At 43.9% G+C, this 17,930-nt stretch overlaps 1 protein-coding gene across 1 annotated transcript in view; it reads right to left on the minus strand.

Moving 5' to 3' along the window:
* The window catches only part of PLEKHN1 (pleckstrin homology domain containing N1), a 32,509-nt gene extending 17,496 nt beyond the window's left edge, over positions 1–15,013 (minus strand). Inside the window, exons 1-5 of the mRNA XM_083375792.1 lie at positions 14,891–15,013; positions 11,192–11,291; positions 1,980–2,126; positions 1,724–1,804; positions 958–1,045 (exon numbers count right to left, since the gene is read on the minus strand). Coding sequence (XP_083231918.1) covers positions 958–1,045; positions 1,724–1,804; positions 1,980–2,126; positions 11,192–11,291; positions 14,891–14,970 — 496 coding nt within the window. The 5' untranslated portion in view covers positions 14,971–15,013. The remainder of the gene's footprint in view (positions 1–957; positions 1,046–1,723; positions 1,805–1,979; positions 2,127–11,191; positions 11,292–14,890) is intronic.
* Positions 15,014–17,930: the final 2,917 nt, after the last annotated feature.

Below are 17,930 nucleotides of genomic sequence, written 5' to 3' on the forward strand. Positions count from 1 at the left end.
GCAACAGAATTCAGACTTATTCTGGGCTGTGAGCAACAGGAAGGAGATTAAGGCCAGCCCTTTGCGGTAGTCCAGACCAGACACCGAAGCTATGAATGGCTAACACAGGTAGTCCTTGACATACGACCACAACTAAGTTCAAGTTTGCTAAGCAAGGCAGCTCATAAGTGAGTTTTGCTCCATTTTGAGACCTTCCTTGACACAGGTGTTAAGTGAATCGCTGCAATGATTAAGTCAGACACACGGTTGTTAGCGAATCCGCCTTCTCAATTGCCTTTGCTTGTCAGAAGGTCACAAAAGGGGACCCTGCAACCGTCCTAACTACATGCCAGTTGCCCAGTGTCTGAATTTTGATCATGTGACCCTGGGGATGCTGCGACGGTCGTAAGTGTGGGAAACCACCATAAGTCACTTTCCCCCTCCCCCAGGGCTGTTATAACTTTGAACCATCACTATACAAATAGTTGTAAGTCGAGGGCCACCTGTATTATTTTTATTATAAGGCTACAGTCATCTTATACATCTAGTCCCCGACTTAGAACCATTTGTTCAGCGACATTTCCAAGTTACAACAGCACTGGAAAAAAGTGACCTGACCAATTCTCACGCTTACGATTTTCGCAGTCCGTCCCGTGATCAAAAGTCAGGCAATTTGTCAACCAACATGTATTGATCATAGTTGTAGCATTCCATCGTTTGCGACCATCCCAGCAGGCTTCCGGCGAACAAAGTCAATGGGGAAAGCTGGATTGACTTAATGACTGTCAAAGGTCACTTAGCAGCTGCAGCGATCTGCTTAGCAACCATCGCAAATTGAGGCGTGACTCGCTCAAAACCGCAATGGGAATTCTAGCCGCAATCGTGGTCATGAGGACTACCTGAGATGTTTTTTTTTCAAATTACCTTCCTGCTTCGGACTCAGATTTCTCTGAGCCTCAGCTGAGAGTTTTCCCTCACCTGTAATTTGAAAAGCGTGCAGATCTTCTTGAATTCCGTTTTCATTTTCCACTTTGGCCACCTGCAGTTCTGTCAGGAGTAGCAAACCCTGCAGGAGAATAAAAAGGCAGTTGTTAACCTCATTCCCCCTTGTCCAATCTCGGTTAAGGCACTCTTCATGTCTGGATATCAAGCTATAGTTTAATGGCAATGAAAAGAACCTCAGACTTTATCTAAGGGTGGATCCGACTTAAGAGGAGAAGGCATCCGAGTGGGCAGGTTTTTTTTTCTAAAATGGGTGGATGGGGACCCCACGCACGGGGGAAACACGCAGCCAAGAGGCTGCGGAAGTGTTAAAATTTAACTTTCAAAACTACCCTAGCAAAGCGTCAACAACAGAAACATTTCATCATATAGCCTGTGTCATTCAATGATTCACAGGCAATGAAACTGCAGCTGTTTTTCACCCTGTCTGATCTTGGGTTACACACCTTTAAGGAGGAATTGGCAAGCACATTTTGGAAAGAGAGGTAAATTTGGATCAAGAAAGAGACAGCAAGGGAGCAGAACTCAGCCAAATGGGGATCCAGTACTGAGAATCACCAGGATAAAAGAGAGAGAGAGAGAGAGAGAGAGAGAGAGAGAGAGAGAGAGAGAGAGAGGGAGGAGAAACTGACTGTTTTGGGGGTTTTGTAATGGTAAAATTTCCACGATGTGCCTGGAAATGCTAAGAATGGAACGGGGGAAACAAGACGTGGCTGTTGTTTCTAATCAAATCCTCATTTACCTGATACTTGTGTCCATTGGGGCCAAGGGACTGAAAATAGAGGAATTTTTCAAAAAGCTCCAGATAGCAGTCATTTGCTTCCTGTCAAAGAAAAGACATGGAAACCTTTTTATTCATTTGAGTCGATCTTCGGGGTGCTTGCGCAGGACAAAGACGAACAACTGAAGGACATTAAAAAGCAGAAGAAAACAATGGGTACCGAACGCGCTGACCCAGAAGCCTTCAGAAGCGTCAAACACTTGAAAGGGGTTTTCACCTGGCCGTGCTGAAACTGAAATTTGAGTTTGGAGTAGTGGATTATTTTTCCCAGATTCCGGACCACCGTTCTCCTCCGTCCTTTCTTGAATAGGCTGGGGAACCGCTGGTCAAAATTCTCCTTTTCATTCTCTTGGCTGACAAAGTTCTGTGCCAAAAAAGAAAAATCCTCTTAGAAAAGGGAAGGAAGGAAGGAAGGAAGGAAGGAAGGAAGGAAGGAAGGAAGGAAGGAAGGAAGGAAGGAAGGAAGGAAGGAAGGAAGGAAGGAGGCTTCCCACAACAAATGGACTTGTCACACTAGTATCAAGGGAATATATATGGGTGTTTGTATGTGTGTGTGTGTGTATGTGTGTGTTTGTCTGTCTATGTACACACACACACACACACACACACACACACTCAATATACTGTACTTCTTATCATCAGCATTACCAAGATAATCCAAAGGGAAATATTACCCCTCTTTGCACAATTTCCCTGGCTTAAAACGCCATTTCTTTTATCCAAAGACCAAAGGGCAGAGACGCATCTCTTTTCCCCAAAAGCCCTTCTGACAGAAACTCTTCTCTTCCTGCCCAGATTCACACCGCCCAAAGGCCATTTTTCCAAGATCAAAATGTTGGCAACTCTAAATTCAGCCGAGAGATGCCGTTCCCAAAAGGTCAGATGTCCACGGGAAAAGCATTCGTTGATGGATCTCCCTGCCAGCTGAAGATTTTAAGATTTTTATAACGCCATTCGCCCAACCGTTCAGTGGTTGGCTCCTCAACAATAGCTTTAGTCTCTACTTTATTGGGATTAATTAGACTCACTCTCTTAATTTCACTCTAAATGAAAAGTTACCGGCCCAGGAAGAGTCAAAATTAGTCCTCATAAGAGACCTTCAAATGCACACCAAGTAATTTTGCAAACTCAGCTGCTTTTAGTTGTGGGCAGTTTTGATTCCCCCCCCCCACACACACACTATAAACATTGTTAGAAAGCCTATAACATTCACCTATTTGTTTATGCTTCCGTATCTCTGCAAAAAATGTTTCTCCCAAACCTCTGTTGTTTAGTTTCCCCCCCCCCCCAATGCCAGTTTTTTCTGCTTAATTCCTGCAGCAATTTTATGCTTCAGATCAACATCGCTTGATATAAGAAAGCTCCTTCCCAGGCTAAATTCTTTATGTCCTCATTAAGGTGTATCCTAACATCCTGGGGCAAAGAAAAAAAATACTTCTTTTTTTGTTTTGTTTTCAGAGATAAGATAGGCTGAAGGGAGGTTGAGTTAAGCATCAGGCCTGCTGCATTCTTAAGCCACAACTTTTTAAACTTCGGCCTTCTTGATTAAACGGTGAAGCCCTCCAACCCGTTTATCTCAGCTGGGAAAGTTTAAATCCCAGCCCGAAAAATGTACGGAAAAAATGTACTGATATCACTGGGAACTGAGTTGAATTAATGGACCCTGGATTGCATCCAGAGCGTTTCCACTGATCTGAAGCCCAGCGCAAGAGCAACAAAAGATAATTAGGGGGCTGGAGGCTAAAACATAGGAAGAACGATTGCAGGAATTGGATAGGTCTAGTCTAGTGAAAAGAAGGATTAGGGGTGACACAATAGTAGTCTTCCAACATTTGAGGGGCTGCCCCAAAGAAGGGAAGTGGTGGCTCATGGGACATGGTGGCTCAGTGGGTTAGGACGCTGAGCTTGTCGATCAGAAGGTTGGCAGTTTGGCGGGTCGAATCCCGAGTGCCGCGGAGCAGAGTGAGCACCTGTTACGCGTCCCAGCTCCTGCCAACCTAGCAGTTTGAAAGCACGTAAAAATGCGAGTAGAAAAACAGGGACCGCTCCGGTGGGAAGGGAACAGCGTTCCGTGCGCCTTTGGCGTCTAGTCATGCCGGCCACATGACCAGGGAGACGTCCTCGGACAAGCGCTGGCTCTTCGGCTTTGAAACGGAGATGAGCACCGGCCCCTAGAGTCGGAAACGACTAGCACGCACGTGCGGGGGAACCTTTACCTTTACCTTTTACCCAAAGAAGAGGTGATCAGCCAATTCTGCAAAGCAGCCAAAAGCAGGCAAGGGATGGAAACTAACCAAGGAGAGAAGCAACCTGGAACTAAGGAGAAACTTCCTGACAGTTAAAACAATCAGTGGAACAACTTGCCTCCGGAAGTTGTGAATGCTCCAACACTGGAAGTTTTAAAGAAGAGATTGAACAACCGTTTGTCTGAAATGGAACAGGGGATTCTACCTAACCTGCTACTTTTTAAAAAACATGGGGGGCGGGGGGAAAGTAAACTCAACCATACTTTACAAAGTCCTACATGGCCAAGATTTTATCTTCCAGAAAAAAAAAGTTTGCCGAGGTTTAGTCGTGCTTCATTAATGCAGATAATATACAATTTACAGTTGGTCCTTGACCCACAACGGCTGGCTTAGTGACCACTTGAAGTGTAGCGGCCCTGAAAAGAGTGACTTACGACCGTTTTTCACACTCAGGACCGTCGCAGCATCCCCAGGACCACGTGCTCAAAATTCAGATGCTCGGCAACTGGCATGTACTGGTGCTGGTTTGCAGCGTCCCCAGTGATCCCCTTTTGCGACCTTCTCACAAGCAAAGCCGGACTCACCTAGCGACCGTGTGACTCACTTAACAACCGCAGTGATTCACTTAACAACGGTGGCAAGAAAGGTTGTAAAAATGGGACAAAACTCACTTAACAACTCTCTTGCTTAGCGACAGAAATGTCGGGCTCAGCTGAGATCTACCTGTACAGATTTCGGAATGTTTTTTAAATTTATTTTGCCTGCAGATAGAGAAACAAACTCCGGCGTCTCTTTCAGCCACACACATGTCTCATTGTCCTCTCCCCCTCGCCCCCACCCACCCCACCCCCCCCCCGGTCCTTGATTCCAGTGAAACAGACCGGGTTGGTTTCTCCAGCCGTACCCAAAATAACCGAAAACAAACCCTCCCATAATTAGCAAGGGAAGTGCCTCTCCCAGCTGTCTTCACTCTTTTCCCATCACAAGGCCGACTTGCCCCGTGGCCATGGACTAAATCCGAGCGCCAAAAATGTGCAGTGATCAGGTGGCAGGCAGAGAAATCACCATCTGGGCAGCATAAAGCAGTCCAAATTCACACGTTCGCACATCTTTTTGAGACAGAGCAGATATTTAGAATAAGAATAGAATAGAATAGAATAGAATAGAATAGAATAGAATAGAATAGAATAGAATAGAATAGAATAGAATAGAATAGAATAGAATAGAATAGAATAGAATAGAATAGAGATTAGGAATAGAATAGAATAGAATAGAATAGAATAGAATAGAATAGAATAGAATAGAATAGAATAGAATAGAATAGAATAGAATAGAATAGAATTACAAGGAATAGAATAGAATAGAATAGAATAGAATAGAATAGAATAGAATAGAATAGAATAGAATAGAATAGAATAGAATAGAATAGAGCTGGAAGGGACCTTGGAGGTCATCTAGTCCAACCCCCTGCTCAGGCAGGAAACCCTATACCATTTCAGACAAATGGCTGTCCAGTCTCCTCTTAAAAACTCCCAGTGTTGGAACATTCACAACTTCTGGAGGCAAGTAGTTCCACTGATTAACTGTTCTGTCAGGAAAGTTTTCATGTCCTTTTTATATTACTTTAATTCTTGACTGGGAGCCGGCCAGAGTTTATTATAAGACGGGCAGCTGTATAAATGCTTTAAATAAATAAATAAACTTGGTTTAAGCCGGTGTTTCCCAAACTTTTTAAAGCACCCTTTTGTACTCGCTGCACAGAAAAACACACGGCTTCGTGTGTCAAACGGAAAGAAAAACCACTTTTATACAGTTTCAGGGATATGGGAATCCAGCTGTTATGTGCATTGAGCAGATCACTAAAAATGAGGTTTTTCCTTATTTTTTTCAAGACGCTCTGTGGGAAATCCTTGCTAGTGGAACGTATCCCGTAGGCTAGCCACAGACACTAGAAACGTTTAACCTAAAAAAAGTTTTATTTCTAATTGCAAAGGATAAGCCGTTAATTATAACAGTGAGTGCCACTTTCCCTACTTGAGGAAGCCTTTAATTACAATCTGTGCTCCAACTTAAAAGGTTCACATGACTGCAAATGCATCTGTCAGGTCTCCAAATTCTAGGACAGCTATAAAGCAGGAAGCATGCCTGTTCTCGTAAGTCGAGAACTGCCCGTATAGGGGAAGAAGGCCAATTTGAAAGAAAAGAAGGCAGAACAGGGAATCCTACAGAGGTATAACAGACCACCTCTTCAAGTAGGAAATTTTGTAGCTGGCAGAATTGTAACAGGATGCAATTCTTTGGGACTCAAGAGAATCTCCGTACAAACTTAGGCACACAATTCGGCAACAAGGCTGCTTTTTCAATGCCCTGTCATTCATCCCCTCCCTCTTTTGCATCCAGTGTTGCATTTAGCAACCTGCATAATGCATTGGTGCCTCACCGGGCAAATAACTCCAGATTTTGCTAGCAGAAGGAACGTGGAAAGGAATGGCTGAGAATCTTCTTTCTCTCTCTCTCTCTCTCTCTCTCTCTCTCTCTCTCTCTCTCTCTCTCTCTCTCTCTCTCTCTCTCTCTCTCTCTCTCTCTCTTCCCCTTCCATTTTCTCTGACACCACCCTTTCAATACATCATCAAGGACAGGCACACCTCCACCTTTAATTAGACAGCTTTTCTCCTTTGAATGGCAACCAGACTTTCGTCTTGCCCAGGTTCCCAGGCTCCCGAGCTGGTAAAATTCAGCATAGACCTGCTTGAGCTAATGCGTGAAGCAACATCATCCTATTAGCTCAACTAAACCTGGTTGGGCAGGATTGAAATGATGGATTATGTCCCGGTGCGAAATCCAGAAATCCAATTAAAAGGTTTGCCGAGTAAATTTTCTATTTTGCATTTCGTGTTCGCCCACAAGTTTGAGGGTTTGCTGGAAAGAGATGGAATTAATTATTATTATTATGGTGGTTTTTTTTAAAAAAAAAATCCCATTTAGCTGTTCTTTTCCTTTAAATGCTTCCTGGTTGTGAGGACGCCAGCCGTGCCCCCAAACTGGGGCAGGGGGGGGACGATACCCACACACCAGCCTCTTTCCATATGATCATGAGGTCAGCATGACTCATTCTGAAAAGAAACCTCACCTGTTGTTGAGCCAAAACACTACTTTGGTGTGGGATTTTATACGCCTGCAGAAGGGGAGGGCACCTCTGTCTCCTAGACCAAAAGCAGCCCTGCAAGGTATGCCATGGGGCACCTCAAACGCCATTTTTCCACAGTAATTTCATGCTATTAAAGGTTTTCAGAGAGAGAGAGAGAGGGAGAGAGACAGAGACAGAGAGACAGATGGGGTGGGGGGAAGGACTCATCAACCTCAGTTGTGATTTTAGAAAGAACACAGAGACATATTTTTTTCCCCAAATCAAAATCAACACTCCAGGCAATTCCCACCCCAATATAGAAGGCGAATTATGAACAAATTATTCCGTCTTCCTTGCAATGCAGGTAAATGCTTAAAACCTTAAAACCACAACCAAGGCCAAAACTTTCCATTGCTAAGCGAGACAGCTATTAACCACCGTGTTACGAACTTAGCCACCACAGCAGGGATCCTGCAGTTAACCACAGAGGGCAAGAAAGGTCGTAAAACGGAACAAAAGATCACTTAGCAACTGGCAAGAAAGGTCATAAAACGGAACAAAAGCTCACTTAGCAACTGTCTCCCTTGGCCACAGAGACTCTGGGCTCAACTGTGGCCGTAAACCTGTAAAACCCATCTGATTTAACACTACCTAACATTTGTAGTTTGTGCAAATAATCCCAACAAAGCAAACACAGCCGACACACGTGTCCAGGGAGGCAGGGAATTTTTCCACCCAGAATTTAAGCTGTCCTGATTTGGTTGGGCCAGAAGACCTGAAAACAGGACTTTAGCTTCACCTCCTCCGAGCATTTCCTCGCTTTATTATCAGAGCGGAGAGCCAAGAATAGAAAAGGGGTTTTCCAGTATCGGTTAGGTCTATTTATCCACCCTGCGAGCTTTAATGATGGCAAATTATTCACGCTGGAGGGGTATCTTAGTCAGGAATTCATGTCAGTGACCTCATCAAGAGGGGAAGGCTGTGTTGAAGCGGGCACCCCACACACTCTCGCTATTCCATGCGGGACAGCAAAGCAGGCCTGCAACTACAAATCCCATCCTCCCTTCCTGCCAGGGGGAATTGCAAGCCCCACATTCCTGGCCTCTCTCTACCCTGGGGTATGTCTCTGTGTGTGTGTGTGTGTGTGTGTGTGTGTGTGTCAAACCTTGCAAAGCATCTTCCTCCTTGCTTTCTCTGCACCAAAAGCAAGAAAATAAATCCGCTGTCGATTTTTAAAATCACATTTCACTGGGATTTGCAGAGCCAAGGTGAAAAGAAAAAAAGAAGGCAGCTCGTTCCATTTGCACGTGCTGCTAGGGTGGTTTCCCCCCCCCCCACACACACACACACTGTGGTGTGTTTTTCATTTGGTTTCTCTTCCCAAAATTGGCTTTCTCAGCTAGGGGCTGACCAGGTGCGATTTGCAGGGACATGTTCGGCTTCGTTCGGCGTGTGAAGGTGAGGCAAGTTAAAAGTTAAACTCCAGGAAAGGAATGCGATAGTGACGGAGGGCTTAATCACTGGGAATTGGGGGCCGGGCGAGGTGGATGTCACCTTTGGACGGGGCTGTTGCGTCATAAATGAAGAAGATGGGGAAATAAATAAATAATCAAAGGAAAGGAAGATACTGTTTGTTGGCTTGTTGGGTGTTTCCCCTGAGTATTTCTGATTCAGGATGCGCGAATCAAGACGAGGTTGTTTGGGAATCACCAGCTGCAGGTTTAAACTTCTTACCTTGCAGATTTTATATCTTTTTTTTTAAAAAAAAAAAATTCCTCTCCAGCCATTTGAGAGAGTATAGCCAATTGCATTCGTATCCATGATGGTAGTTCATAAAGATTCATAGGTATACATTGAAATAGATATTCTTTCCCACGGCAAAAAAAAAAAGAGAGAAGAAGTAGAGAGAGTTAAATTGATTGTTTTACCCACAGGAAAGAACATACTTAATTTTGTTTTTAATTTGGACATCGCTTCTGATTTTTATGCTTGTGATGGAAAGAAGCAAGATGTGATTTTGCTTTGCTGATTATTGTGGTTATAGAAATGGCTGCTGTATAATAATGATAAAGTTGGAAGGGACTTTGGAGGTCAACTAGTCCAACCCCCTGCTCAGGCAGGAAACCCTATACCATTTCAGACAAACGGCTGTCCAGTCCACAATATATTAATTATTGTGTAAAAGTATAAAGTTGAGGTTGTAATGTTATTATCTTCTACTGGGCTAAAGAGAGTGGAAAAATCAATGCCTCTTTTTTTTCTTCCTTTTTCCCCTTTCCCCCCACCACTTTCCTTTTCCTTCACATTTCCCACTATTTTTATTTCTTTGTAACTTTTATTCTGATAAACTAATACAATTTTCATGCAAGTAGTCCTCAAGTTATAACTATTCGTTTAGTGGCCAGTCGAACTGAAAAAAAAAGGGACTTATATTTTGAGTGATCCCCATCACAGCATCCCCACGCTCACATAATCAATATTTCGGCACTTGACAACCAGCTTGTATTTACAACAGACGTTGCGTATCGGGGTTGTGTAATCGCCATTTGAGACCTTCCCAGCCAGCTTCCAAAAAGCCAAGTCAATAAGAGAAATCAGATTCGCTTACCGATCTTATTTTACTTAACAACTGCAGGGTTCAAGTTCAAGTCAGTTTCTTACAGTCAAAGACCAGAGACCAGAACAAATTAAAAACACTCAAGGAATATCAGGTAAAAAAGAATAATCCAAAATAAAATAATAAATAACAGGTAAAAGCTATATTAAAGTCACAATATGGCATACAATCTATCAGTTACGCATGAGCGAAACTCAGCGCGGCCTAGCTAGACTATAATATCAATACTTAATACTATAATATCAATACTTGAGACCCCTGGGCATCAAATACTAAAATGCAAAAGAACGGTAACGCAAAAGGGTTTGCTGGGTTAGTTGTGTAAAATGGCCATGGTGGATTAATCACGTCTTTTGTCATTTGCCACTTTAAGATGGGTGGACTTCAACTGCCTATAGCTTGGCTGGGGGATTCTGGGAGTTGAAGTCCACCCGTCTTAAAAGATTGGAAAACGCTGCTTTAAAATAACAGTATGTATTGCTTCTAACAAGCTGGGAAAGCTTCATCTGCAGCCCGGCATTAAATGAGACAAACTAATCCATAAAATGTTTTTTGTGTGTGTGTGTGTGTGTGTGTGTGCCTTGGGCAAAGAACGCTGACTCTACAGATCAGGCAAGGAGGTATTTTGTGTCGCCACCCAGGCAAAAGCCCAGCGTGAGAACCAGGAAGCAGGGTGCTGGTCTCAGTTCTGAATTTTCGTTTTAAGAGGCGGATTGTAGGCTGGCTCATTTGTATAAGTATAGTTTCAGGATTAGAGCTGAGGTTGTGCCTCTGCTACGCCTTGTGTGGGCAGCAATTGGGCTGCACTTTCTCTGGGAAATTACAGTAAATAGGGGAGGGGAAAGTTGTCTATGGGTGCACTTTTCTTTTCTTTTCTTTCTTTCTTTCCTTCTTTCTTTCTTTCTCTCATTTCTTTTTCTTTCTTCTTTCTCTTTCTTTCTCTTTTTCTCTTTCTATCTTTTTTCTTTCTGTCTTTCGTTCTATCTCTTTTCTTTCTTTCTTTCTCTCTTTTCTCTCTCTCTCTCTCTCTCTCTTCTTTCTTTCTTTCTTTCTTTCTTTCTTTCTTTCTTTCTTTCTTTCTTTCTTTCTTTCTTTCTTTCTTTCTCTCTCTTCCTCCCTCTCTCTCTTTTCCCAACATTTCAAAAATGGCCACTGGAGATAAGAAAAGTTTTTTGGGGAGGTCGTCAAGAAGTAAAAACAATCAAGTTTTTCAGGGTTTATACCTCTGAGGCCATAGCAAGAGTTTTCCCCCATTCTTGTGACCTCCAAATGGTAAGAAATACAGGTCCCATCATCCTCTGCCACAGGCTGTCTGGAAACGATAGGTGCTGAATTCTAAAGCAGCCCACCTTCCATTGGCACCATATTGGGCAGGGACCAGCACACTGCAGGCGAAGGAGGAGGGGAGACTGACACACCCTCCCCACACAATGACTTACCTTTGCAGGAATATATTGAAGAATTTTGTCCGAAGTCACATCTCTCTCCTGCTCCGCCTCAAACCCAAAGAGGCCAGCCAGCTTTTTCTTGCTCTCTTGTCTGAAAGGCAATAAAAGAGGGCCACAAAAACATCAAGGCCAGCAAACAAAGGGAATCAGGAAGGCGTAGGGGAAAGAGCAATTTATTTTATCACCAGGACCATCAATGTTTGAAACTCACCAGCCGTCAAAAATGCGGAAAAGAGAATGAGGAACATTGCCCCAGCTTTGCTTTATGGTCTGGTTGAACTGCAGAAAGTCTAGCCAGTTTGAGGAAGGAAGGAAGGAAGGAAGGAAGGAAGGAAGGAAGGAAGGAAGGAAGGAAGGAAGGAAGGAAGGAAGGATGGTCCTAAGACAAAGTTGTGACATTGGTCTCAGGGAAGAACCATAACCTAATTATTGCATACATTGTAATAGGCCGAGTTTGCATAATATACGTTTCCTTCTTACTGAATTAACCTACATTCTGGATTTGTACCAGCTCGCTCAAACATAAAACCCGACAAGGCCAACTTATATACCTCAATTAAAGTGAAAACTAACCAGCTTTAAGCCTATACTGTGTTTTTACCCAACCTAAACATGGGCCTGGTGCAAATCTGTGTCTAAAATATAAAGATTCCTGTAGGCAAATCTTACTGCTCTCCCCACCAGGTAGATCCTGAAGTAGTTTAATGCCTGAATCCAGACCAGGTAGGCTGATAACTAAGAAGCAGCAACATAAAAAGGCGCTTCACCCCATATTCTAACTGCCAACATTAAAATCAGTGTCACGGCAAACTTCAAGTGGCACATTTGTTTGATATGGCCCACATTCCGCCATAGGTGCTAGATGTGGCGTCTTTGGTCCTTCCAAAAAATGCTATCTCTAAGGTGTAATTTTTTAACTACTACAGTATGGGAAAGAGAAAAACACACTACATGCCACATATTGACAGTGATCAGATCCAGGTTGCCTAAATCCCATCGACCACTAGGGGGCAGCAAAACCTTGGTTTATTTTGTCCCCTAGTGGTTACTGAGATTTTGGCAACCCAGAACTGAGACTGTTATTAAATCACAACAGGCATTGCAATTATCAAGTATAATTTAGAGCAATGGGCTTTCTATTAACATTATGAATAATTATATTTAAGCACTCCTCTTTGTTCTTAGTAGGAGTCCATTTCAGATGATAGTGGCGGGATTAAAAAGAGTATTATCTCCCACTCATTTGAGATCAGGGGAAGATTTTAAATCTTGAGATTCAAGAAGCTGACCACATCTAAAAGACCTCAGGCTTCCAATCGATTCTTATCAGTCTGTGTCAATCTTTCCTAGCCCATCAGAAAGAATAAAAACTCAAGCTACACAACCAAAACATTAACAAAACAAAATGAGCCAACTTTCGGTATGATGTCATTTCCCTAACCAGTTTACCAAAGAACACAGGGACAGATGATCTAATATTTACAAACAAAACAAAAGTAACACAAATGCAGCCAACTAATTGATTGGGAAAGGAATTCTGACACACACAGACACACACAAACAATTTCCCATGTTGCCTGTGTCTGTAATTTTAGCAAATTTGGGGAACAGGTCCCACTGCCAGTTTGGCAAAAAAAAAAAAAAAAACAAGGGCTGTCCTCGTTTCAATCGTGGCAGTGTCACAAAAATAAACAAGCCTCCATGGCTTGCAAGTGAGCAGGGTGCAATTTAAACGGGTGCATTTTTTTTTTAGCACAATCATGCAGCCTGTGAATTGCACAATTTTTGCAATCAGGAACATGTGAGGGTGAAATATTTTCCAATGCCCACCGCCAAATCTAATCCGTACTGTCCTTTAAAAGCAGTGGTGTGCCTACACACACACACACACACACAGAGAGAGAGAGAGAGAGTGAGAGCGCCCAGGTGTCTGATTACTTAGCTGTCTAACAATTTGAAGCTGACACTTACTCCCCTCGGCGTAGCTGGAGGGGGGTGGGTGGAGATTCGACCATCCATAATGTTCAAATTCGATGTCCTGTTAGCCATTTTATACTAGCCATGAGTTGGGCTAGCTGGGGACGATGAAATTTGTAGTCTGACCTCTCTGGGGGAGCAAAACAACAGGAAGGCCTAATGACAACTGATAGGTTTTGCAGGGGTTCAGCGGACCAAGCTAGTTTTTGTTAAAGCAAAAAATAAAAAAATAAAAATAAAATGGCACTTTTATCTAAAGACACTGTGTGATGTTTGCCAAGACAGAACAGGGACCAGTGGACGTGGACAAGCTTCAAAAAAACTGCACCAGGCTTCCCACTTTCACTCAGTCCCCAGTGCAATTAAATTAGTCAGGTCTGGCAATGAATATGCAGGTTTTTCCCACGCCGCCGTGCAAAGCAGGTAAGTTAAAAAAAAAATCCACTACGAAACAATAATTATTACATTTACAAGCCACCCAACGTCCAGCGATTTGAGGCGGTGATTCAGAGTACAACTTTGCAGATGTGCACACAGACACACACAAAAACCGTCCGCTTAAAAGGGAAGGGAAGAGCCACACACTTTTTCAAGATTTCTGGAATGCTTCATCTTTCATCTTCTACAGATTTTATTTTGGGGACCTCCCCACCCCCCGTTCACACACACACCCCGCTAATGCAATTCTGAATTTCCTAGCCATCGTGGGAAATATTTAGGATTGTAAATAACTTAGAAGGATCTGGGGAAGAAAGAGGTGTATTTTTAGCCAGTCTCTAGAAGCCGAGAAAAGACCTTTCACCACAAAACTTCGCATGAACTGGGGTTGTTGTTTTTTTTCCCCTACCAAAAAAAAAAAAGCACGGTTCAAAACAACCGAACATCTTAGGCAACACAAAAAGCACTTAATAAAGGAATAATTTCCCCCCTGAACACTATGGTACATTTTGAGTTAGCAGGACTCAAAATTTCCCAGCCTTCTTTAAAAAAAAAAACGACTAAAATTAACGCTGTCCAAAAGGCAAAGCCACAAAAGTGACAGAAACAAAGAACAGATTAAAAATAAAGCAACTTTTCACCACCTCCTCCTCCTCCTCCTCCTCCTCCTCCTCCTCCTCTTCTTCTTCTTCTTCTTCTTCTTCTTCTTCTTCTTCTTCTTCTTCTTCTTCTTCTTCTTCTTCTTCTTCTTCTCCTCCTCCTCCCTCTTCTCCTTCTCCTTCTCCTTCTCCTTCTTCTTCTTCTTCTTCTTCTCCTTCTCCTTCTTCTGCTCCTTCTTCCTCTTCCTCTTCCTCTTCCTCTTCTTCTTCTCCTTCTTCTTCTCCTTCTTCTGCTCCTTCTTCTTCTTCTTCTTCTTCTTCTTCTTCTTCTTCTTCTTCTTCTTCTTCTTCTTCTTCTTCTTCTTCTTCTTCTTCTTCTTCTTCTTCTTCCTCTGCCTCTTCTTCTTCTCCTTCTCCTTCTCCTTCTCCTTCTTCTTCTCTCTGTGGAAGAAAAATCTCTCTCTCTTTTTTTTAAAATAAAGAATTTTCAGTCAAACTATGTAGAGCTTGATCCGAGCACCGCCGGGGATCACACTCTGCAAACATTTGGTAGATATAAATCCTTGGGAAAAATGACACGCGCCGCCGAAACCCTTTGTATATATAAAAAACCACCCTAAAACTTCCCGAAAAAGAGCGAAAGAAGAGCTGGAAGGAGGCCAAAAGTGATACTTACTCTTTCTTGATGGAGGGTTTCCTTGAGAAGGAGTATCTGAAGCGGCCGGGCGCTTGGGGGACGCAAGCCATGTTCCCCATCTCCGAAGTTGGGGGGCGAAGAAGAATCCCGGCGTAGCCTAGAAGGAAGGAGGATAAGCAGGAGGCGGACCGTGGGAGCCCCGGGGCGCCCAGTGCGAAACTGAGAAGGGGTGTGTGTGTGTGTGTGCTTTGTTGCTTGTGTGTCATGCAAGGCTTCCTCACTTCCGTCTCCGCGAGAATGATCCCTTTGGGCGTGTGTGCTTGGGAAAGAAACGAGCTTTTTGGCCAAGTGATCCCTTCTGGGTGCTCACTTCCTGAGAACTGAGAGCAGGCACACAGACACACACACACACACACACACACACACACACACAGAGAGGCGCACAAATGAGCGTGCAAACACAGAGAGGGGGGAGGAAGGAAGGAAGGAAGGAAGGAAGGAAGGAAGGAAGGGAGGGAGGGAGGGAGGGAGGGAGGAAGGAAGAGAGGGAGGGAGGGAAGGAAGGAAGGAGGGAGGGAGGGAGGAAGGAAGGAAGGAAGGAAGGAAGGAAGGAAGGAAGGAAGGAAGGAAGGAAGGGAGGGAGGGAGGGAGGAAGGAAGGAAGAGAGGGAGGGAGGGAAGGAAGGAAGGAGGGAGGGAGGGAGGAAGGAAGGAAGGAAGGAAGGGAGGGAGGGAGGGAGGGAGGAAGGAAGGAAGAGAGGGAGGGAGGGAAGGAAGGAAGGAGGGAGGGAGGGAGGAAGGAAGGAAGGAAGGAAGGAAGGAAGGAAGGAAGGAAGGAAGGAAGGAAGGAGTTAGACCCTACTGTGTTTGTGCTGCTCCTTGACAAGCAGGGCTGGGCTTGTGTCACCTTTAGAAAGGAGACCACCAGGAGATCCTATCCACAAAGCTGGAGGGGTGTGCATGTGTGCGTGTGTGGAATCCCAGCAAAAAGGAATTCCAAACCACTTTTATCCCCTTGCCAAAAAAAAATAATAATAATGACACGGATGGGTTCATGAAGTCAAAAGCCAGGCGTGGAAGGAGACTTTATGCCTTGCAGGTGTTTTGTTTTTTTTTGGGGGGGGGAGGCGGGAATGGAACGTGGGAGGAAGAAACCGACTTTCACATTGAGCACTCCCAGATGCTGGGACAGATTGGTGGGGGTTCCAGATGTGCAAGGAAGCCATCTGTCTGTGTGGTGTCTTTTGCACACTCAACACCCTGCCTGTCAGAATACTTCTTGAAGAATAGGAAGCCCAGAAGGGATAAAAGAAAGGAAAGATAAAAGAAAAAGAAGAGGGTTAAAAGAGTTAAAAGAAGGAAAGGAAGGAAGGAAGGAAGGAAACAGAGAGAGAAGGAAGGAAAAGTGAATGATAGAAAAAAGGAAAGGAAAGGAAAGGTCAGCAGAAATGCGGAACAATAATGATAATCCTTCTGGAATTCCAATTCCAGTTATATATATTCCATTCCTTCCTTGATCGGATAACCTGCAGATAAGTGAAGCCTTCATCCTGTCTCCCAAAAGTTGCTTCTTCTAAGGCTTTGTTGTTGTTGTTGTTAGCTGCGAAGTTGTGTCCGACCCATCGCGACCCCATGGACAACATTGCTCCAGGCCTTCGTGTCCTCTACCATCTTCTGGAGTCCATTTTAGCTCACGCTGACTGCTTCAGTGACTCCATCCAGCCACCTCCTTCTCTGTCGTCCCCTTCTTCTCTTGCCCTCAACCTTTCCCAGCCTTAGGCTCTTCTCCAATGAGTCCTTCCTTCTCATTAGGTGGCCAAAGGATTTGAGTTTTAGCTTCAGGATCTGGCCTTCTCAAGAGCAGTCAGGGTTGATCTCCTCTAGGACTGACCGGTTTGATCGCCTTGCAGTCCAAGGGACTCGCAGGAGTCTTCTCCAGCACCAGAGTTCAAAGGCCTCCATGCTTTGGCACTCGGCCTTTCTTAGGGTCTTAATCTTCTAAGGCTAAACTGATCCAAATCATGGTTTGTTGGAGAATTCTGGGAGTTGAAGTCCTCGCAGCTTAAAATCGCCAAAATTGAGAAACACTGCTCTACTCCAATCGGTTCAAAGTTGGGAACCTTTTTAATTTTAAGAACCATGATTATTTCCTATGACAGGCTTTTTCTCCTCTCTTTTCCAAATGCAAGGTGGTATTTATACTGCCTGGGGGTGGGCAGAAAAATCAGCGCACGATCCATGTCAATCACCCTCAGGCTGTGTCCCAAATTCGGGGTTCCTCTCAATTTCTCTCTCTCAATCTCTCTCTCTCTCTCTCTCTCTCTCTCTCTCTCTCTCTCTCTCTCTCTCTCTCTCTCTCTCTCTCTCTATCTATCTATCTCTCTTGCAAACTGGTCCATGGAACTCTAGGCCAGAAGATTGCAGCGATAGTTGGAGATAACGTTTTGCTTCAAAAGAAATTCTTGCAGAACAGAAAACAAAAGGTTGAGAGCCATTTTGATGTCATAGTTAAGGTGTCAGGCTAGAAACTGGGAGATTGGGAATTCTAGTTCTGCCTTGGGCACAAAGCCTGCCTGGGTGACTCTGTCCCAGCCCTAGGAAGAAGGCAATGGCAAACCACTTGTGAAAAACTTTGCCAAGAAAACTCTTGGGACATGTGGGTCTCTGAGAACTGGACACAATGGAACAGAGATAGACAGATAGACAGACAGACGGACAGACGGACAGACAGATGACAGACAGACAGATATGGATGGATGGGTGGGTGGGTGGGTGGATGGATGGGAGTGTGTGTGTGTGTATGAGAGAGAGAGAGGTGTGAACACAGAGTTAACCATACCTATAGAATAATTCTGATTTAATTTCCTGATGTAATATTTTAAAAGCTGGTCAGAAGCATAAGAGAAATAGAATATCTATCTAATCAGCAGTTTCTACATTTTGGAAAAAGAAATCTAGTCCTACTCACTGCTATCTATCTATTTATCCATCCATCCATCCTATCTATCTGTCTCTGTCTAATCTACCTTATCTGGCTACCCTATCTATCTATCTATCTATCTATCTATCTATCTATCTAT

This window comes from Vipera ursinii (genome assembly GCF_947247035.1).
Source record: "Vipera ursinii genome assembly, chromosome: 17".
NCBI lineage: Eukaryota > Metazoa > Chordata > Lepidosauria > Squamata > Viperidae > Vipera > Vipera ursinii.